The 23,714-nt window shown below is 35.9% G+C and overlaps 2 protein-coding genes across 3 annotated transcripts in view; one reads left to right on the forward strand and one right to left on the reverse strand.

Annotated features, from left to right (window-relative positions):
• Positions 1-23,714, reverse strand: part of LOC128888026 (uncharacterized) — a 189,184-nt gene that overhangs the window by 85,494 nt on the left and 79,976 nt on the right. The gene's annotated exons all lie outside the window — the stretch shown is intronic.
• LOC128888104 (uncharacterized) lies at positions 1,853-2,917 on the forward strand. Its single transcript, XM_054144750.1, has 3 exons — positions 1,853-2,221; positions 2,307-2,469; positions 2,538-2,917. The coding sequence occupies exons 1-3, from the start codon at positions 2,117-2,119 to the stop codon at positions 2,663-2,665; spliced, it is 396 nt and encodes a 131-aa protein (XP_054000725.1). The 5' UTR covers positions 1,853-2,116; the 3' UTR covers positions 2,666-2,917.

The raw sequence follows: 23,714 nt of genomic DNA on the forward strand, positions 1-23,714 counted from the left end.
AGAAGAACACCATAAAATCACTTCAAATCTTGAAGATTTAAACATTGGAATGGTTACTCAATTTCCTTTAGACTACATGCATCTCGTACTATTAGGAGTAATCAAAAAATTGTTACAGTTTTGGATTAATGGTAAACGTAATGTACGTATGGTTGCAACTCAGTTAACTATTGCTTTAACTTCTTTATTATCTATGTCATTATTCCTACCTAAAGAATTTGCTAGAAAGCCAAGGAAATTAGATGAAGTTGATCGCGTTAAAGCCACTGAATTAAGACAATTATTATATACTGGGCCAATAATCTTTTTAAAAAAATTATCACGTGATAAATATGTTCATTTTTTGAGTTTGAGCATAGCAATTTGAATTTTATGTAACGAAGAATATTGCGTACAACTGCTTGATTATGCACACAGTTTATTATTGTATTTTGTTGAAAATTACGGCACATTATATGGTCGTCAATATATATCATATAACGTTCATAATTTAATTCATTTGTGTTCTTATGTAAAATTATGGGGAAAGTTAGATAAATTTAGCACGTTTAAGTTCGAAAATTACATGCAAAAAATTAAATCGAGCATTAAATCTTCGAGTCGGCCATTAAAACAATTAGTCAATCGTTGTAAAGAAGAAGATAATTTTAATATAACAAATGTAGAAAGGAATCATCCAATACCAAAAGAACGTACTGTAAATGGCAAAAAGATAATAAAATCAGTTCAATGTAAAGGTTTCTATCTAAGTACAAGAACTGTTGATAATTGTTGTCTTCTGTTAGATGGTACGAAAATTTCACTTACAACAATTTATTTTGAAAATAAACAGATTTACATTACTGACAAAAAATATTTAAATATTAAACCATTTTTTCACATTCCATGCAACTCTTTAAATATCGGAATTAAAAGAATTAACGTATCATAGTATGAGTTAATTACTGTTCCATTATCTGATATTAAATTAAAATGTGAAAAACTGCCTTTATGTGACGAAGAATATGTGGTATTTCCTTTATTGCACTAACAAGAAATATGTTTATGGCGAGTACTTATTTTGATAGAATATATAATTGAAAACAATATTAAATTATTGAATAAGTTTTCCTTTTTTACAGACTATTAATAATGGTCAAAAATTTCGCTGTCGTCACTTTTCCAAGCGATGGGAATAGTGAAGAAGAAATAATATCAGAAGTTCCATCATTATGGCTTTCTTCCAATTTCATAGAATGCTGGTGGCCGACGGTAAAAAATATCAACACCTTTATTATGAACCAAACTCTACCTGTTACAAATGATCCTAAATGGGCACTTTATCCTATAAAATTTCATGGATATTATGGTAATTTATATTTGACTTCAGAACTTACGTAATTATTATGTTTTAAAATGTTAAAAAACTAATGTAACTTGTAAATTATGGTTTTGTCCTAATCAAGATTCATTAGATGAAGCTAGACAAAGAGCAATGAATTATTCTTCTAGCGATGAAAGCAACACAAATACAATAAAAAAATCACGCATAAAACAGTCACTGAATACTATTTATTCACAACGAATCTGAATTTGATTCTGATGACTCACATTCAGTTATTCCAAATCCACCAAATCTTGAACATAAACATACAAATATCTCACAATCAGCCAGAAATATTGAATCAATCTCAAATATTATGGATTCCACAGTAATAAATAATATTGATATGGAAATTCTTGATGGAACTCTGATATCTCACAAAAGTAATTTCTATTTTAACTTTTTTATTCCATTTTTATTATCTCTATAATAAAACGGTTTTTTTGAAATTATTGTTATTACTGTTTATTATGTAAGTAATTTAATACTTTTTTAATGTTTAGGCATGCAGGATTTATATACGTTGGTGTCCGCAATGTCAGATAAAATAGAAGGTTTTGAATTTATTTTTTGTCTTATAATCTTATTAATATCTCTTCATAGCATTGTTTATTCAACATTATTAATTTTTTAGATAATTTTTAAAAAATATGTGCAGAAATAACAACAATTTCATTAAACATACAAGCTATCGATACTCGTTTAAAAAACATAGAATCACATTATAACCATCATACGTCTAAAGCATCTGCCATGGATACATCGAATATTCAAAAATCTTTTCCGTTTAAGACCATAAATGAAATAATAGCTTTTGAGCATAATTTATCAGAAAATACAGATGAGTATAACAAATATGTAAGTTTAATTAAGTTATTTAAATGCAGATTTTATTTAAATACAATAATAGAAATTATATTATTGATATGTTTTATTTTTAAAGATACAGTATATATCTCGCATAGGCGGAGGGTCCGGTAAAGAAAATTTAATTCGCATATATCGAACTTTATTTTCAAACGAAGTTGCCAAGGTTTCATCCTGGAAGGGACTACGCAACCATTTTAAAATAAGTAGTCTTAAATCCATGTTGGCAGGAATTCAAGGTAAAATAAATTTTTATATTCATAAAATATAAAATTTAATTTAATATAACATGTTTTAAATAATTCAGCAACAATTTTGGCTCAACACCAATTTACGAATAAAGACTTCGAAGACGTTACGAAGGAATGGTTTCGACAAGGTGGGCAGAGGCTCAACCGACAACGGAAAGACTCCGAAGAACCAAATGCTGTTTAAATTTGTATACAGGTTAATATTTTTTTGAATGATTTTTTTATATTTTTATTATTATATATTTTATTATATTTTATATTATTTATATTTTATATTTTTGATTTATATTACTACTATATTTTAATTATTAAATACTATATTTTGTTAATTCAAATATTTAATTCCAAATATTTAATAAATATATAACAATTTTTTAAACAAAGTTTCAAAATTTTGTCTCAATTACTACTGGTAGCTAGTTTTGGTCTCTGCGTATTTAAGTCAAATATACAGGGTGTCCCAAAAATGTTGTAACACCTTGAAAGGGGTGGTTCGGCAGGTGATTTGAAACAACTTTTTCCTTAGCAAAAATGTTGTCTGAGGCTTCGTTGAGGAGATATTAACGGAAAACACTGACTAATCAGAGCGCGAGTATGCCGGTGGAGCGGCCGTGGTAGCAAAGGCTATGCGCTTGGCGGCCGCGCTCGTACACGAACAAGTGACTCGACGTTCACGAAGGACATTGACGTGGCCGCCTAGCGCATAACCTTCGCTACCACGGCCGCTCCATCGGCATACTCGCGCTCTGATTAGTCAGTGTTTTCCGTTAATATCTCCTCAACGAAGCCTCAGACAACATTTTTGCTAAGGAAAAAGTTGTTTCAAATCACCTCCCGAACCACCCCTTTCAAGGTGTTACAACATTTTTGGGACACCCTGTATATCCCAGTATAGTTTTTATTTGTTCTGTTCGTGATTGATTTCAAAAGAGTGCGGATGTAGTATATTACCGATATATTAGACTCCATTTCTTTTTTTTATTAAATTTTTAATGTATAACACGTGTTGTCTTTTGCACAACCCTCAACCCAATCCTACATATATTATTTATCGGTATCATGTATTAAAACTAAATGTACGAAATATATTTTCTTATATAACCATTCGTTACCGTTGAGAAATACACGTTTTCAACATACATATTCGCAGAATATTCTGATTCAAGATCAAACAATATGGGATCTCCATGATAAATGCACACCTTCAATCCCGTGCTTGTGCATTTATCGAGGCATTACTGTACTCCGCTACACGCGAGCGCGTACGAATGCGAATGCGAATTCCTAACGTCTGATTCATAACTTTGCCAATGCTGTGAAATCTGGCGACCTGACGAGATTTTGTAATTAAGAAAACTTGTTGTGCTAGTCTAGCACAGTCCGGCACAATCAAAGACAATCCAGAAGTATCCAAATTTTTAATCACCTCCACCTTTTTTTATAAATTTTAGTTGACCCTCGAGCTAATCACAATTTTTAACGCACGTGTCTCGTGTATCGTAAGTAGCACAATTTAGCACAACTTACAAAATTCGATTATCTGTCGACGTTCGCAAATTGTGCGAATATTACATCTTTTATTCCTTAAAATTCGACATTTTTTATCTGCAAAATGAATAGAGATATCGAGTTTCTATCAATGGCACAATCTAGCACAAGTTAGTACGCATCTTTTTATGGGAAAAACTTTTGTTTCAGTAAAAGTGCGGGGCTAATATAATTTTGGTTTTATTTCTTTCCTTAATTGTTATTCATATTATCGATCTCTTATTTACGGCACAATTCACCACAAACATAGCACAATACGGCACAAAAAAGAAAAACTGAACATTGAAAAAGTGCGGGGCTATTAAAAATTTTGTTTTGTTCTATTTCTTTGAGTACGCTTTGACTTACAGACTTGCGGTTTACGGCACAATTCAGCACAAATATAGCACAATACGGCACAAGAAAGAAGCACTCCAAATTCGAAAAGTGCGAGGCTAACTTCACACACATCCATCGTAACCAGTTCTTCTGTGGTTTCATCCTTCGTTTTCACGCGGGCTAAATATGAACGGAACAGAACAAATACAAACTATACTGGGATATACAGGGTGTCGCAAAAATGTTGTAACACCTTGAGAGGGGTGGTGTGGTAGGTGATTTGAAACAACTTTTTCCTTAATTTCGTTGAGGAGATATTAACGGAACACACTGACCAATCAGAGCACGAAGATGTCGATGGAGCGCTCGCGGTAGCGTATGAGCGCGGCCGCCTAGCGCGTAGTTTTCGCTACCACGGCCGCTCCAACGGTATACGCGCGCTCTGATTGGTCAGTGTTTTCGGATAACATTTTCGCTAAGGAAAAAGTTGTTTCAAATCACCTCCTGAACCACTCCTTTACAAGGTGTTACAACATTTTTGGGACACCCTGTATACTTGTATGTACATCAAAGAAACACGAAACTTAAAAATGACGAATTTACATTTGAAGCTTTGTGTCCGAATGACTGTGTGCTAAAAATACTTAACAATATTTCCATTTCTTTTGTTTTCTTGTCTGTTAAAAAAAATATTTAAAGAGTTTATGTAAAGATTTTTGTGAAAGTACAAAGTACGAATATACATAAGATATATCGAGTTAAAAACGTTCGATTGGGTCGCGCAAGTTGCCATATTAAAGGTAATCGAATTTCCAACAATTGCTTCTAACATTGTTTTCCAATCGGTTTAATAGTTTAAGTGTGACGGGCCAATATACAGGATGGGCCAAAACCCTCGTAGGAGCCGAAAATGGGGGGTAGCTGAGATGATTCCGAATAACAATTTCCTTTGCAAAAATGTCGGTGGGGGCTTCATTTTTTGAATTATTAACAAAAAACCACCGAACAATCGCAGCGCCCGACTAGCGCGCGCTCAGCTGGCTACACCGCACAGTAGTCCGGATGGCCAAAAACCTGGCCAAAAATTAGAAGCAGTTTTCGGATCTTTGTGAACCTTGGTATTTTAGGGTTATTTGGGCCGCAAATTACGAATCTGGTATCAGAATTGCAAAATTCAAAATGACAGATCCAATATGGTCGACATGCATATTAAAAATATTAAATTATTATGAATTTTTTTATGAAATAGGATTTCTAGGTTTATAGGGCAACATTGTTAGAATACATTGACAGAAATAACAATAATAAATTAATGTTAAATTAAAATTAAGGATTATGGTTTGTTTTAATGCCGCGTAAACAGTCTTCTTTACCTTATAAGCATGTTCTTTAAATTTAAATAACTTAAAATGGTGCAAATTTGCGCAAGTTTTCTCAATTGTATATCATATCTGACATGTTACTTTATATCAAGAAACTTGACAGAGCGTGTCACTCGGTGACTATCATCTTTGTTTTCCTTCTGATTCATAGAAAGATAACTAAAATTTATACCATATTGAGAAGGGAATTACAATAGTGAATCCAAAGATATTTTACTTTGTTCTTGTGGAAAGTTTATGTTTATAACATCTACTTTTATGGTAAAATGATTTACATATGAATCTATTGAAGATAAACTTTCTGTAATACAATAAACATGCGCCACTTTTCACGATATCAAGGAGCATGAAATTTCGTCAACTTTGAGCCTCTGTATATCAGTAACCGATTACTATTTTTTTAAATTTCAACACACAACACAGTATACAACACACGCACAATATTGAAAAAAGTGTGTTCGAAACTTCAAAAATTGCATTTTGGCCAGGTTTTCGACCATCCGGACCACTGTGTGACGTAACTAACCAATCCTGGCTCGAGCTTACGAGGCGAGGGTGATCGGTCGGTATTTTTGGTTCGTCCTATTGACGTGGGTAAAAGTGGAGGCACGAAATAAAAGGAGAATAAAAATAAAAGAAGTGCAAGCAGGATAGAGCAGCAGCGACAGGGAAAAATTGATGGACCAGGATGGCAAAGTTCTCCGTCTTCACTTTTCCATCGCCTTGTACGAACAAAGAGGGTACGAGTATAAAGTTGGGGCCCTTCCGCCATCAGTTCAAAAGTCTTCTACCAGTTCTCTTCGCTTCCAACGGGAATCGTTTGAGGATTATCGAGCCCCATCCGCAGGAGGACGTAGGAGTTTTAGAATGGAGAACTCGCGTTCATCGAACTCCTCGGATATCTCTTGCTTACTATGGAGAGGGAGGCAAAAATAGAAAGGAAGAGGACAACGGAGGGAGAGAGCGAAGAAAGTTCCTTCAACGGTCAGAAGTAACTCGGTTGTCAAGGATCGCCGCGGGCCATCGAGACATTTTAATTTCCCGGAGGGTAACTCGCAGACACCAAAGCGTGCTCGGTCCACGATTTTAGGTCATAATCTGTTCCCTTTTATTCACGATGATTGCGAACTTTATAGCGAAGATTAAAATGGTTTCCGCTACGGCGAAAAGCGGAGCGTTCCGCTTGCGACCCTATGCTTTAGAGAGTTCCAACAGTCGCTTTTTAAACCCAAACTTTTCACCTTGTCCCATCGTATCACCCATTTTTTACACGTAGAAGGAGGACTTTCGATAGAAAAACAATTAATCGGTAAACTGTTTAAATTGTTTTCACATCGAAAAAGCGGATTTAAAAAATATTAAAAATTAACGAAGTTAGCTCTTGGGAGGTTAAAAAATTGTTTATAACTGTTAATTTATTCAACTTCAAACGAAACGAAAATCACTACAGACAACTACAAACGATTCTGAATCACGTGGAAAAACAGATTTGAGATATCTCGAAGTCGGGTGCGGTTCATTTTCTCAAATTCTTTTTATTTAATAATTGAAAAAAAAACTAAAAAGAAAATTGTTGTTAATACAATTAACTATAAACGAAATACTATCATTTTATATAAAAAAAAGTTAATTTTTTGGAAGTCGCCAGGTTCGCAACGCTTTTTAAAATGTACTTAAATAAAACTTTTCATTTCACTGTGATTTAACACTGACTAAAAACATCTCGACAGATGAATTAATGTGGTAAAACCGAGTTCCAATGCTTACTTTTCCTTTTTGGAGGAGTAGGAAATCTCTTTCTGGCGTTGGTTGGGTAGGGAAAAAGGACCCTTAGTTTCAAGTGGGGTCCCCTTCAAGTATCTGGCGCACGGAAATCCTTCTGATGTGGACCGACAGTAGGTCGGATAGCGTTCGTACGCGTCCAGGGCCCGCTCGCACGCATAAACGATGCTTACTGACTGCAGCAGCCGTGCGTCGAGACCTTTTTACGCCGAAAAATGCTCCGTGTGGACGGGTTTTGGGCGGAATTTCACGCGTCCGCAGGCCCGTGCGTCGAACCGTTCGTGCGTCGAAAAATGCTCTCGTGAATACGTACCTTTATAACGTGATGACCTCAAATAAATCGTAAGGTATTTGTTGTACGACAAAATGTTTCAAACAAAAGTTGCATGGTATCTAAGGGGACATACAGTGCTGTAATCTGTTTTTCATTTCCTTACTTTTTTATTGAGATATTAGGGTTACCTTCAGTTTTTTAAATGGAATGTCTAATATTTTTTTCTTAATTCGGATAAATCATAAAATTTTGCGTAGAAAAGTATTATATGAAGTGTGACTTTAAATGAAAAATTACTGAGACATTTATAAAAGAAGTTTATGGGCAATAGCTAAGGTTGAAGTGCGACATCCTTCATTATTCACAACTTTGTGATACCTTTTTAATCGACTTCGAAAAGGAGGAGGTTACTCAATTCAACATGTGTACATTTTTTCTTTTCTTTTTTTTTTTACGTTTCTGTACATTAAAATGGTCATGTTCTTTGAGTCTTCGAGTAAGCCTTAAGAAGGTAGAATGCGATGGCTGATTTCGATCAGGATACTTAGCTTGGTACAAGATCTTAGCTCTTACAGCATTTTTTTCACATGCACCATAAACAATTATCATAACGTTCTTTCACTGTTACTGAACATCGTAATAAAAATGTAGCACCTTTCTCAATACGACTTTAACGCTTACCGAGATACTAAATAGGCATTTCGTGTTGTTGATTATTTATATTTAACAGGAAACTTGTTTACAGACGTGACCTATCGACGTGAATAAAGTCGTGCTAAGAATCACGTTGACTAGGGGTATTTCCTAATCGAAGATTATTAATTTGAAAACTCAGTAATTATTAATTTGAAGTTCCACTTCATGTAATACTTTTTTAATCAAAATTTGATGATTTATCCGAATTCGAAACAAAATATTAGATATTCCATTTAACAAACTGAAGATGACCCTAAAATCTCAATAAAAAAATAAGGTAATAAAAAACAGATTACATCACTGTATGTCCCGTTAGATACCATGCAACTTTTGTTTGAAACATTTTGTCGTACAACGAATATCTTACGAGTTATTTGAAGTCGTCACGTTATAAGACTCACCCTGTACAGCTATGTGAACTTGGCACCCGACTTTTCAAAAATTAATTTTTTTTTATAGAAAACGATAGTATTTCGTTAGTGCCTGATTATACCTCCAATAGTTTCGTTTGTACCGCCACCAATTAATAATTAAAAAAAATTCAAAAAATGGTCAGCACCCGACATCGAGATTTTTGAAATCGGTTTTTCCCGATTCTTTAGAATCGTTTTACCCGTTTGTACCCGTTTGTACCGCTTTTCGTTTCGTTTGTACCTCAATAGTTTAAATTTTACAAGTAATTGTTGATACGGTTGAATTATAAAATTTAAACTATGAGGTACAAACAAGACGAAAAGCGGTGCAAACTGGTACAAACGATTCTAAAGAATCGGAAAAAAACAGATTGTAAAAATCTTGAAAATTAACGAACTTCACTCTTACGCAGATCAACAATTGCTTGTAAAATTTAAACTATTCAGGTACAAACGAAACGAAAAGCGGTACAAACGGGTACAAACGATTCTAAAGAATCGGGAAAAACCGATTTCAAAAATCTCGATCTCGGGTGCTGACCACTTTTTGAAATTTTTTTAATTATTAATTGGTGAAGGTACAAACGAAACTATTGGAGGTACAATCAGGTACTAACGAAATACTATCGTTTTCTATAAAAAAAATTAATTTTTGAAAAGTCGGGTGTCAAGTTCACAGAGCTACCCTGTACTGGGGTTAAACGCAGTTAAAACAGGACTGTCCGTTAAATAATTAACTATTTTATTTCTAATGTGCGTGTGTTTTTCTGTCCATCGAAAGGTATTATTTTGCGACATTAAAAGATATAATGGTGCTACTAATTGAGAAAATTTCGGTATGAATTGGCGAAAATACGATGCAAGACCCAAAAACCGTCGTAATTGATGTACCGTGTTAGGAAGAGGTGCTTGTACAAGAGCTTCTATGTATTTTTCGTGGATTTGGTCTTAACTCTCCTGAGCATATCTCATAACCCAGAAAAACAATCTTTTTTACTAAAAATGTGCACTTTGAGAAATTATGTGAAAATCCTGCATCTACTAGTTGAGTTATTACTTTTTCGACATTCTGTATATTTTCGTCAATCGTTCTACTCGGAATTAGTAGATCATCTAAATGTTTAAAAATTTGCCTTGATGTACGCGGCTTGGAAGTCAAATACTTGGCGCAAAATAATGAAAGTGTACTTATATTGTCAGAGTTTTAAACTGACAAATTATCTGAAAGCTTGCGAGAGGAAAGGTATCGGTGTCGATGAATGACCTTAGAAATAATTAAAAACCCAATACAATGGAAATGTACTTCTACCGTAAGAGTTTTAAATTGACAAATTATGTAAAAGCCTGCGAGAGAGAAAGTATGGGTTTTGGTGATCTGAGAATGCCTTAGCTGGCCACACCAAGCATTTGACTTCCAAGCCGCGGACATCAAGGCAAATTTTTGAACAGCCTCAGTTTGTGGATGATACGCTGTTTAGCTTCTTCATGTCACCGCTAAAGTGTGGAGCAGTCACTTTACATGAATTGTCATTAGGATCTGAACGTCCGCACTGTTGAACACAGCATTTTAGCTGCGCATAGTTGGAAACCACCGAATTTTACATTGTATTACACAGTGTCACCTTTGCACTTTATTGGAAAGGACTTTCATGTACTGACAGCTCATTAATTTCACATCTTTTTCTACTTTCTTGTACTTTTTTATGGGGATCTTTTATTTTTCTATGATAACTCCTTGAGTTCTCCACTTTTTCATGTACTTGGCGTAATTTTTTTACTTTGTTGAAGTTTTTTATGGGGATCTCACTTCTTTTTACAAAGATAATTTGTATAGTGAATGACTTCAAACAATAGAAAATGGGAGATCAGTTTGAATCCTTTAAGGTTTCAGAAGCACGCGCTTTTCCTTGTGAACCATCCAATTCCTGAATATTTGACGATCGTATGTCGCACCCTGCGGGTCACCCCAATTTTTCATTCCTGTCCCTTTTCCATACTTTTGCTATCCCGCCATCAGTCCTTCGGCACCGGACTCCTTTTGACCGCGCACCTATTGTTCCCTACCCTACTTTCTTAACTCTATTTGTCCGTAACGCAATAATTCTAACTTTCACATCCTATTAAACCCGATATCTCCGTCATCCCTAATCTCAAATTCCTTGACCAACTGATTCCTTCCGCTACCTTTCCCATAATTTACTGACTTTTCCTTTTCCGTCCTTTCCAAGAACTCACCACATTCCACAACCCCTAAAATCACCACCCACAGGCACCAGACCAACCCCCACCACTAAACCCATAGTATAAAACCCTATGCCCAGGGTGACAACAGTCAGTAGTAAGCCGGACAAATTGTAAGAGACAGCCAGAGGCTCTGCCAGAATATCCGAATAAAAAAATTACAAGTTAAATATACGAAGTGTATAAATTCCGCCACCTTTCCTACGGGTCGCGCTGCAAACCCCACCATCTTTAAAGATTACGACAGTAGATAATTAGGAGAAGCGAGGCAAAAAATATCGGAGCTATGTGATGTTTGACGTCATTTTCATCGGAAAAATGTATTCCATACATTGATGTTACTTTCACGGGAATCCAATGAAAAATATACAAGTTTTACATACAGACATGCATCTTGCGCTTGACCTCCCCTGCCTTTTGTTTCCTGTCGAGCCTCTACCTGAGTTCGCTCAGCGGGGTAGGGTCGGCCGACGAAATTTCATAAATTTTCCAAAGAATCAGATTTTTTATTCTACATCGCATTCGTCTGAATGTGACACCGATGTATTCCTGGTGTTCTCCTGATTAAAATGATACCTCATATCGCTGAAATCGGACTATTATTAACGCAGTGAGTATTCACTTATGCAGATGGGTTTTTTCATCTATTTCGTTAATTATTGTCCAAATTATATCGTGTTTGGTATCATCTTCATTGTAAAAGTATCGGCGATCGATTTATACTGTTGACGGAGAGTTCTGATTACAAGGGGAAAATGGAACTCACTAACTGCATATTCGGTGGTAACGACGAAGTCGTATGAAGTGGGGGAGTCAAGGGTTACTCCCTCCAAAAATTTGCAGACCTGGGCCTAGGAGTCCTAGGCTAGGACCCTGTTGGTTCTTCAAACGTGTTACAATCATTCTTCAGTTTGCTGTGAAGCGTGAGTGTCGTGTTCGGAGATTTTTGTGACGATTATTTGGTGGATTTTTAATTCGAGACAGAAGTGTTCAACTTCAAATAAGTATCGCTATCAGTTATTGTTTGTTCCAACACATATTCTTCTTGTTACTTATTGCGGGTATATTATTATTTATAATTTTTTTTTACAGTTCCCGTGCTTCCCTGAAGTTTTCTTTGCTGGACTGACACGTACAAGAGGTATACATTAATATTATTCTTACTTTGTACTTGCGACACCGCGAATAGTTTAACTTCAATCCCTTGCTTTTTTCTTAATTATTTTGTTTTCTATTAATTACAATAGTTTCACAATGACTGGAAAACATAGGTTGCACAAATATTACATGCGTGCAAAGAGAGATACGCGTAATATACACGTCGTCACGTCAGGAAATCTCTAGAGAATTAACAGTAAGCTCGAGAACTCATAACTTTGTTAATAACTTTCCTTTCGTTCATGTAAATGAAAATAATCTTGCGCGTGCAGATAGTTCAGCAGATTATGAAAATGTAATTTTCGAACAAACCGTGAACGTAGAGGATAACGTAGTATACAGCGATCAGAGCTCAAAAATTGCAGAAGAAACCGATCAAAGTTTTCAAGATTCATTAGTAACATGGATTTTACAACATAAGATTTCTCAATTCGTGGTTAATGATTTATTAAATATTTTGAAAAAACCAGTTCCACAAAATTTACCCTCAGATGCTAGGACATTATTACAAACTGCAAGAAAAATAGATACAACAATTATTGAGCCGGGTGAGTATTATCATTTCGGATTAAGAAATAGCGTGTTAAATCTCGTACAAACAATAGATATATCTTCGATTATTAACGATACAATTCATATTAATATTAACATTGACGGGTTGCCATTAAGTAAAAGTTCAAGAAGCCAGGTTTATCCAATTTTATGTAGCGTCGTAGGAAATAAAAATGTGGACATGGTTAGTGTTTATCATGGTTATGAGAAACCTAAGCATATCAACAGTTGTCTTAGTAATTTTGTGCAGGAAGCAATAGATATAATTAACAACGGGTTTTTGATTAATGGGAAGTTACATCGTTTAAAAATAAAATCTTTTATATGTGATGCTCCCGCTAAAGCAATGATTAAATGTGTGAAAGAGCATACAGGCTTTTTTTCTTGCAGTAAATGTAAATCTGAGGGTGAATTTTTGGAAAATAGAATATGTTTCCCTGACGCGGAGAACATTCAATTAAGAACTGATAGTGAATTTAGATTAAAATCACAAGAAGACCATCATACGGGGTCTTCAATTTTAGAGCAAATACTGGGTATTAATATGATAGATAGTTTTCCGTTAGATTATATGCATCTTGTTTGTCTAGGAGTAATGAAAAAATTACTAGTTAATTTGTACTGTTGTGGCAAACCTTCGACAAAAATTTCAAATAAAAAAGTCACAGATATATCTAACAGTTTAATTGAACTCCGGAAGTGTATTTCTTTAGAATTTTATAGAAAACCTCGCTCTGTGCACGAAGCAAAAAGGTGGAAAGCGACAGAATTTCGGCAATTTTTGTTTTACACTGGTCTAGCAGTTTTAATCAATAATTTAAATAAACATCAATATTTAAATTTTCTTTCGCTTCACGTAGAATTAACAATTTTGACAAATGTAAGGTATTTCGAATACATAGATTACGTGGCACAAATTTTAGAACATTTTGTTACAACTTATACAATATTGTATGGGTCTGAAAACGTTTCTCATAATATTAACAATTTACTGCATATAAGAGAAGATGTTAAAAGACATGGACCACTCGATAACTTTAGTTGTTTCCCATTCGAAAATTTTTGACAAAACATTTTAAAATTTATTAGAAAAAAAGATAAACCCGTGCAACAAATAGTAAAAAGATATTTAGAAGAACGCAATCTCAGATGCACTCGAAACATACTTTATCCAATTTTTAAAAACGAAGATTTCAAAGGTCCATTAGTACGAAACATTTCTTGTTCGAAACAGTTTGAAACTATTGTATTTGAAAATTATATTTTGAAAACTACCGATCCCAATAATTGCTGCACCTTTCGCGACGGTAGTATTATTCTTATGCAGAATGTAGTTAAAATTGAAAATAAATATAAATTAGTCGGTCGAAAATTTTTAACTGCAACAGATTTTTATACTAACCCAAGCAAATCCTCACTGCTGGGCATCGTTTTAGTAAATCCATACTTAGGACCTTTTGAAATGTTCGACATTAAAAACATACAATATAAATGTGTGAAATTGCAAATTGCCGAAAAATTTGTCATTTTCCTCTTGCTACATTCTAATCTATAATTATAAATTCATTTCAACTTTAATATTCATAACGCAGTAATAATCTAAAATTGCATTTTTCCAATAATGAAGAATGCCACTCATCATATTTTATACGTTCTTTTTTCTATTCTCGTACAGTTCTTATTTTTTTCTTGACTAATTTCGAAGTTATTAGAACTCTTTGCATGCATGCAATATCTCGCACAGTATTTTCCATCGCGTTAAACAAAACGAACGAATGTCGAACGTTTATATTTCGGTAGAATGCATTCTTTTTCCAGAAAGACCATGCCAGAAACGTGGGCTGTTGTTCAGTTTGAGAAGGATGGGACAGTGGAAGCTGTCCCTTCAACTTGGGTGCAGAATAATATGTGTTATTGGCCGCCGCTAAACACGAGCGCTTTAGCGGCCGCGATAAAAAAATCGCTGCCAGTGGACTTATCGTGGGCAACGCACACCGTGAAATTATTTAAACATAGCATTTTTGGTGAGTTAAAATTATGAGGTAACATAAACGTATAAGCATTGTAACTGTTATTTCATACTTTCAGATACATACAGCAAGGCAAGGAGGTAAGCCAGGGAGGCGGAGGATACCAGCGACTTATTGTCCGAGGCAGAGTCGAGTCGCAAACGCAAAAAAACCAAAAGGTTTATTTCCTCAGAGAGCGAGGACTCTGACGAATTGATGTGTTTTCCTTCGCCTCCCCCGATGCCGGAAATGAGAAAGGAATGTATGTGATTTAGTCATTATAAATATTTTACAAAACATACAATTTGAAATATATATGTAACCCTTCTTTCCACAATTTGTAGTGCCAACGCAACATTCTATCCGTATAGACGAGGCAGCTGCCACTGAAACAGACTCCAGCAGTAACAGTGAGTCATTCATTTCCATTTGTACGCTCTAAAAACATTTTCTAAAAAATCTAATTTTTCAGGCCAAGAAGACACGACATTAAAATATTTAAAATCAATCATTCAGCAACAGCATTTGCAGCGTGCGCTGCTTACCGATATTTTAGGTCATGTGGAGGCGTTAGAACAGCGAATATCGAAGGTGGACACAGTCCCAGAGGGTAAACGATCTATATTTGCATTACCGATCGTTTACCCAATAAACACAAGCGAGGATATGTCCTTACTGGAAAATTATTTGCAGGACAATGGAAATTTTAAAGATGCGGTGAGCAAATCAAATGTAATGCTTTGTTATGTATACAGAAACTCGGTGTTTGTTTCCGAAGCTCGCGTTCATCAATTTTATTTTATCTACCCTCCTGGAATTTGGAGTTCGGTCTCCCTGGAGTGCATCCGGCAGCTGCATACTCTTAACATCATCTTCGACTTGCGTTGCGTGGGAAGACTTCTTATCTACCCTTTCCCAGGGAACGCAACTGCTCACCTCAGAGCCACGAAAATCCTAACCGTCAGATTTCCAAATATGGAAATCACCGATGGATCCCCACCAACATTTAGGGATATATAAACCCACGATTTTCGTTGCTCGGGGGAGTAGAACGATAGAGTTACGTAGAGTCACGTCGCGTCCATCGTTGCAGAGTGTGCTTTAGTGAGATCGGGCTTCAGTTTCCCTTTCGATCAAGTTAACCTTATAGATCCGCGAAGAGACGGTTTTCATCTATTACGGCATTTAGAATCACACTCGACCCCCGCATCGCCAGTGCGTTAACACCGTGCAACAATTAGGTAATTAAATTCAACGTTTACTACACACGACCGCGACAACACAACACTGCACATTTGTAACTTAGTATAGTTATTCTGAATATATATATTCTTTTGTGTAAGTTCAAAGTTTCCTAAGTCAATTACTAAACCTTCACGATATAACAAGCAATCCTAGCTTGTGTAACGATCCCACAATTTAATAACTTTGCCGCTCGAGTTATTATTCAGTTAAATTAATAAGTTGCGAGGCTTTATCCGCGACGCGTAGTATTCATCAACGATACGATTTAAGCTCAGTGTATTCAACCCGAATTCCCTAATTCAACCTATCCTGCGGTTACCCTTTACTGGGAGATACCGACTCCTGCTAGCTATCTGATTTCGCGCCAGAGTTGCTGCACTTTTTCCAACAATCTCACAATTGGAACCTTACCCTACGGTTACCCTTAACTGGGAGATACCGATTCCTGCAGCTATCTGACTTAACGTCCGAGGCGTCTGCATTTGTCTCCAATAACCAACAACCAAACACCCTAACCTACGGTTACCCTTTCCTGGGAGATACCGATTCCTGCAACTATCTGACTTCACGTCAGAGTCGTCTGTATTGTCTAATCTATCCTCAGCCTTCGGCACCATTGATACACAATAATTAATCGTATTGGTTCAATTCTCAAATCTATCCCACTCGCTGGGCTCACACGCGCGTCGCTATCGCCCTGGCTCGTAACAGCTTATAACATTACAGTCCACACCTGATTATAGTAACATATTTAATTTGCAGGTAACAGAACTTAACCCATTGGCGATGGGGTATAGTTGGATGGGACGAAAAGGGAAACAAAAATTTAATTCCACCAACGTGGCCAAAGTTTTAATAGGTAATTATGCTCTCTTTGACAAAACATGTATGTTATTCGTATACAATATATACCGATTTTGCATTTTTCTTTCAAATAATTGTATAAACAGTTCCATACAGCAAGAAATGTACAGTTAGTATTTATCGTACACGTAGCTCCCAATCTGCAAACCAAAAACACTTGTTGCTTTTTACATTTATTTGTATACAATTTTTGTTGTTTAGAAGCAGCACAGAAGATGGGTCTGGGTCAGGTGAAGAAAGACACTGAGACTTCAATAATGTTATGGCTGAGGAGGGCTGCCGAATGGACCAGGAGCATTGGAAAAAATTTGTAGGTGTTTCCATATTTCGGGCCGATTCCCGAGGCACCGCACCGCCTTCTGTACCCCCATGACCGCTCCAGGATCGACTAAAATTTCCTTGTGCTGTCTTCTGTTCATTTATTTTTCTGTCGAGTCACGTTTAGTGGAATAGGCTTACAGGACAAACCACTTTAAAAAAAATGCATCAACAATAATACCTCTTGGGTGATGTGGAAAGTTATTGTTATTATATGTATATATAAAAGATGTTTATAGAAGATGTTTATAGAAAATAACAAATATTGACAGCACAAGGAAATTGTAAATGTGTAATTCCGAGCACTAATGTATAGTTTAAGATTAAATATATGTATATATAAGTATAACGTTATACAGGGTGTTCCTAATTTAAGTGCCAACATTTTAGGAGTACGTAGGGCACCGATAATCTACGAAAAAAAGTCCTTTAGAGGTATGCTCGATTTTTCTCCATTTTGAAGAAAATCGCGAAAAAAGAAATAGAAAAGTTTTTCTCTTTCCTCTCATTTATTAACACTTACTTATTATTGCAATGCAGCAAAAGGTCATCATTTTGAACAGTATCTGCATTAAATAATAAGTGATAACAGAATAAGTAAGTGTTAATAAATGAGAGGAAAGACGAAAACTTTTCTATTTCTTTTTTCGCGATTTTCTTCAAAACGGAGAAAAAACGAGCATACCTCTAAAGGACTTTTTTTCGTAGATTATCGGTGCCCTACATGCTCCCAAAATTTTGGCACTTAAATTAGGAATACCCTGTATATATAGTTTAAGGTTATAATTATAATTATAGTTAAGACGTATAGCGCATACTATTGCAAAATAAATAATAAAAATAAAAAACAATATTTATTATATATAACTAGTGTAATATTAATAATTAAAGTCCTATGTATATACAGAGGGTTTCGTAACTAGTGTGAGAACGGGAAATCGGCAGTATCTGAGACGATTATCGACAACAATTTTCCGATCAACCTCGCTCTAGACACGTCCACTTGATCAGTAGTTTTCGTTAATAATTCACAAGCGAAGATTGATTCAATATCTTTGCGGAGTAAATTATTGTTTATAATCGTCTCAGCTACCCCTTATTTTCGAATCCTAAACTAGTTACAAAAGACTCTATACATAAATATTCCTTTCCTAAAAATTAGTACAGCGTCCTGAAAAGTTCTCTGTACGTTCATTTCGGTCGTTCGGAAAACTTTCTGGGAATGTCCACACCGAACGTCCCAGGGACGTCCTGCAATGTAACTGGGACGTCCCGAACGTCCAGTACCGGACGTCCCTGTGCTATCTGGGATGAGGCTCGAGTTTAAAATAATATATACGTTTGACGAAATTTTTAACTTTACGCATGGTTATAAAAAATTGTCCGCACTTGTCCGAGATTTAATTGCTATCACAGGAAAGGGTGAACCATCCGTATCAGATTCTGCAAAGATCAGGTGTCCTTTCGTGCCTCTTTTCGAAAAATTGTCAATTGTACTAAATAGGACTCGAACAGAAAATAATATGTACGTTTGTACGCTTACTTCTATGATTATTACGTACATCTTGTCATTTTTAAATTACTAAATACATTTCTGTCATAGTTAATAACAGGTTTGAGTCGAATTTTGGTTAAATAACAATAAGTATGTCAAACAAGTGAAAGATACTGAACGCGTTACACTTTATACGTGAATATTTGGACACCCTGTAGCTCAAATTGATTTATACTAATACAATGTAAGTATCATAGTATAGGGAATAAGTTCCTAAAATTTCATTAAAATATTTTCAAGAGAACCAAAGTTACAGATTTTTCATCGCCGAGAGCCGTCTTGTCCCACTGTGGCGCGACGAGCCCTGCCGACTGATTCCGAGAGTCGACCAATTGACGAACAGCCTTAGCTCCTATTGGCTAAATGTTGGCGAAAAATCGACTGGAAAAGTATAAGACGATAATATTTTTGGATGTATCGTGACATGATATTACGATATCTCAGTTGTACGGGGACCGATTTTATTGATTTTGGTTTTATTCGAAAGCTTATATGCGATTTACATCAGAAAAATGCGTTTAAATTTAGAAAATATTGCAGGCGTCCTAAGATATTAATGAAAGAAGTTTCCAGTTAAGTTAGAATAGACCATCTCCCCTGTAAAAGATAAGCGGTAGCGCCACGTTATACAGGGTGGCTATATAATTTTTCATGAACTTGGCGTCGAGACGCTACCGTGTCTCTAGATATTAAAACAATTTTGCCTTTATATTTTCCTAATGCTTTCTCAATAGTACGCTGATACACAGGTGGGGAGTTTTTTAAACCAAATGGCATCAGGGTTGCAAGTAATTAATTACTTTTAAAATTAATTTTCGTCTTTTATTGACAATTAATTACAAACAATGTAATTAAACATTATTTAATTAAAATTGAATTAAGCAGAATTAATTGAAAGTCGTTTAATTGACGATTGATATGAGCGAATTTAATCGAAGATATTTCATTGACGATTGATATGAGCGAATTTAATCGAAGATATTTAATTGACGATTGATATGAGCGAATTTAATCGAAAATATTTAATTGACGATTCCCAGATAGCACAGGGACGTCTTATGTACGTCCTATGTACTGGACGTTTGGGACGTCTTACGGACGTCCAGATAACGTCCAAACGTCCCCTGAACGTCCTGTGAACGTCCCTGGAACGTCCCAGTTACATCGCAGGACGTCCGTAGATGTCCGGCGTGGACATTCTATGTACGTCCCTGAGACGTCCGATGTGGACATTCCCAGAACGTTCTCTGTAAAATTGAGATTTAAAAAACAATTAAATTTTAATTTTATATATTTTCTTTTATTTATTGGTAGATTTTAGTTAACTGTATTTACTTCTTGTAACTGGATTCCATGAAAAACGACGAACAAATCTTTCAATTTTTATTTACCTCCGGTGGGATTCCAACTCACGATTTTCGAACTACAACCGCAACCTACTTCCTCACTTACCCACAAACGACTTTGCGAAACCGATTCATATTTTAGGCTTATATAGTGACTCGCATGAATATTCGGACACTTTTTAAAACACAATTCCTTCTTTTGAAATTGGTCTAAACGACTTGAACTTTTTTTTGAAAAGTTAGAAGAACTAATTTACTAGGTAATTCTGAATAGTTGCAAATATTACATACATATCACATCCTACATGTACAAAAAATATTGTATTCCTAATAATGAATAAACATTTTGTTTTACATGTTCAAACATATTCTGTTGCGAATATTAGATAAATATGTGTTTTATCTACGAAAAAAAATATTTTGTTGCGAATATTAAATAATAATAGTATACCCAGGTAGCACAGGAACAGGAAGGTTTTATGTACGTCCATGGAACGTCCGGTGCTGGACATTCCCAGAATATTTTCTATACGTTCTCTGTACGTCCATGGGACGTCCGGTGCTATCTGGGATAATAATATTAATTAATTAATTAATATTAATTTACAATTGTAAATAGTGTATTTAATATTCGGAAAAAAATATTCTGTTCTACATATTGAATAAATATTATATTATAAATAGTATTAATAAATAATATTTATTTTGTTTAAAAAAAAGTATTTTTCCCTAAATCTAGAAAGTTCAGAGCGGACATCCCTGGGACGTACAAAATTTAGGTCCCATGGACGTTCCGGGCGGACGTCCCTGGGACGTACAGAATTTAGGTCCCATGGACGTTCGCAGGACATTCCGGCCGGACGTCGGATGTTTGGACGTAAACTGGACATAAAATGGACGTCCATGGCACGTCCGGTGCTATCTGGGTCATTTTAAGCAGAATAAATTGAAAGCCATTTAATTGACGATTGATTTAAGCAGAATTAATTCAAGCTATTTTATTGACGATTTGTTTATATCTTCAATGTTGAAAGACATTTATATAAAATTTAATTAATTGTATAAGTAACACATATAAGGTTATTAGATGGATGCCAGATATATCTAGCGCTCGTACAGAAGGGTTATGTCGGTAATGCCAAATTAGCTGAACTGCTTTATGCTTTTAGTATATTACTTTAACTTATATCTATGATATATATTTGTTTTATTTTGTCGTCATTGAATAAGAATACATATTTGTTCTTATTTACGTTATAAATAACTTATTCATAGAATTACCTCAACAAATACATTATTATATATACAAGCAGCTCATTGTGATAAGGTTAATAGTATTTAGTATATTGCATTTGTCGCTACAAATTGGTTTATATATATGTTTATTTATATGTGTTACTTATACAATTAATTAAATCTTATATAAATGTCTTTTAACATTGAAGATATAAACAAATCGTCAATTAAATAACTTGAATTAATTCTGCTTAAAGTAATCGTCAATTAAATATCTTCGATTAAATTTGCTCGTATCAATCGTCAATTAAATATCTCCGATTAAATTCGCTCATATCAATCGTCAATTAAACGACTTTCGATTAACTCTGCTTAATTCAATTTTAATTAAATAATTTTTAATTACATTTATTCAAAATATTTATTAATTAAGTTGATTGAATTAAATTTGTTTAAATCAATTATTTAATTAAAAAATTGTAATTGATTATTATTCAATCCCTGAATGGCATTGTCAAATATTCATATTGCCCATCTGGAGTGACGAATGCCGTTTTTTCTATCGATTCGTTTGTTATTGAAATTTGATGGAATCCTGAAGCCATATCAAGTATTGTAAAATGACATGCACCATTTAAATTATTAATCAAATGACTTATTAACGGATACTTGTCAGATATTGTGTTTCCATTAAGAGCTCTATAATCTACACATAATCGCTTAGAACCATCTTTCTTGTCAACTAAAACCACAGGGCTAGCAAAAGGTGAATTACTTTCCCGAATAATGTCGTTTTTTAGAAGATTTTCTATTTTCGTTAGCTTGGTACAAGACCTTACGAGTTATTTGAGGTCGTCACGTTATAAGACCCACCCTGTATGTAAAGAAAATGGCTAGGTGCATTTCTTTAAGTTGAATTTGCCGCTCATTTACGAACGCGGCCAATGAGAATAGAAAATACAAGCTGACACTTACAACACGCGACCAAGAGTACAAAATAAAACAAGAGAGCGTATACGAAGGCTAAGAGTATTTAGGTAAAGTAGTTTAGTAATTTGTGGTATATTGTGCAAGGAAATTGATATTAAGAGATAGAATAAGCTTTAATGTTGGTTCTCTTTGTTACAGGTAGGAATAGAATAAGTAATGTACATAGTTAGGAGACATAAGTTACAAATAAATTAGACTCTTTGTTACAGAAACCCTGTCACGGTATCGGTTCGGAGAGTTCGGTTTCCAGGAGGCGACGTAGAGTTTCCTTTTCGCTCGGTGTACACTCGGCGAGCCCGGAGGTCTCCATGACCTCGTCTACTTCGGGAAAGACCCAGTGTTGACTTCCAATCCGGACTGTCGTGTCCAGTCGGCCCAGTAGATCTACCCCCAGCAGTACTCCGTGGCTCATAGTGGGGAACACGGCGCATTGGTGGGTGATAGGTTGTCCATTGAGTGAAGCTGGAACAGTGATCTCGCCTGTGGTAGAGGACTGGCTTCCGTCGGCGATGCAGACAGCCTCCGCTATTGGGCTCCAGTCGGCGCCCAGCTTGGAGCAGTATCGGGCTAGATCGCTCCGCATATAGGAACGGGTGGCTCCGGTATCGACCAGCGCGGGACAGTCGTACCCCCGGACCGCGAAGGTGAGGTAGATGCGTTCATCGGTCTCGAGCGGTTGGTTAGAGCTGCTGGGGGCGGGGCTAGCCGGGCGGCGCCTCACACGTTGTCTAGGGAGTCGTTTCCCTGTCTTCTTTGAGTGGCATGGACAGTCGCTGGTGCGTCGACCCGTGGTGCCGCAGTAGCTGCAGAATAATTTGCCCAGTCGTCGGCAGTCCTGGCGTAAGTGACCACGTTGCCCGCATCGCCAGCAGCAAGAATCTCGGTCGTAGGGTCGATCGGAAGATCGGCGGGCTGTGATTGACCTGACGGGGATGCCGGTGGGTCGACTTCGTAGGCCTGGGGTCGGTCCATAGTCCTGGTGATTGGTCGAAGTTCCCGTTGGAGTTCCTCGAACTCCGTAATCTGGGCTACTAGTTCGCCCCGGGTGCGGAAATCGCTACGATGAATGAGTCGTCGGTATTCCATCGAGAGATTTCGATGGCACTGGGCGAGCTTCTCTTCCTCAGTGAACCTCCCAGAGCGCCGGAGGAGCGTTTCAATCGCGGTCAGATAGTCTCGGCCGGATTCACAGCGTTGCTGAGTGCGACACTAGATTTGACCGAGTAGCTCGCTCGGTTGTTGGTGGAGCAAGTATTCTTGGCGGAAGAACTCTTCGAAGTCCTTCCAGGTGGTCCATCTGCGTTGG

The sequence above is a fragment of the Hylaeus anthracinus genome, unplaced genomic scaffold (genome assembly GCF_026225885.1).
Source record: "Hylaeus anthracinus isolate JK02 unplaced genomic scaffold, UHH_iyHylAnth1.0_haploid 11989, whole genome shotgun sequence".
Classification (NCBI taxonomy): Eukaryota; Metazoa; Arthropoda; class Insecta; order Hymenoptera; family Colletidae; genus Hylaeus; species Hylaeus anthracinus.

Excerpts from the sequence above, each read along its gene's own strand:
- LOC128888104 (XM_054144750.1), top strand. The coding sequence starts at position 2,117 with ATGGATACATCGAATATTCAAAAATCTTTTCCGTTTAAGACCATAAAT. Across the intron at positions 2,222-2,306 it reads CAGATGAGTATAACAAATAT|ATACAGTATATATCTCGCAT; the intron begins GTAAGTTTAATT and ends TTATTTTTAAAG. Across the intron at positions 2,470-2,537 it reads CATGTTGGCAGGAATTCAAG|CAACAATTTTGGCTCAACAC; the intron begins GTAAAATAAATT and ends TAAATAATTCAG.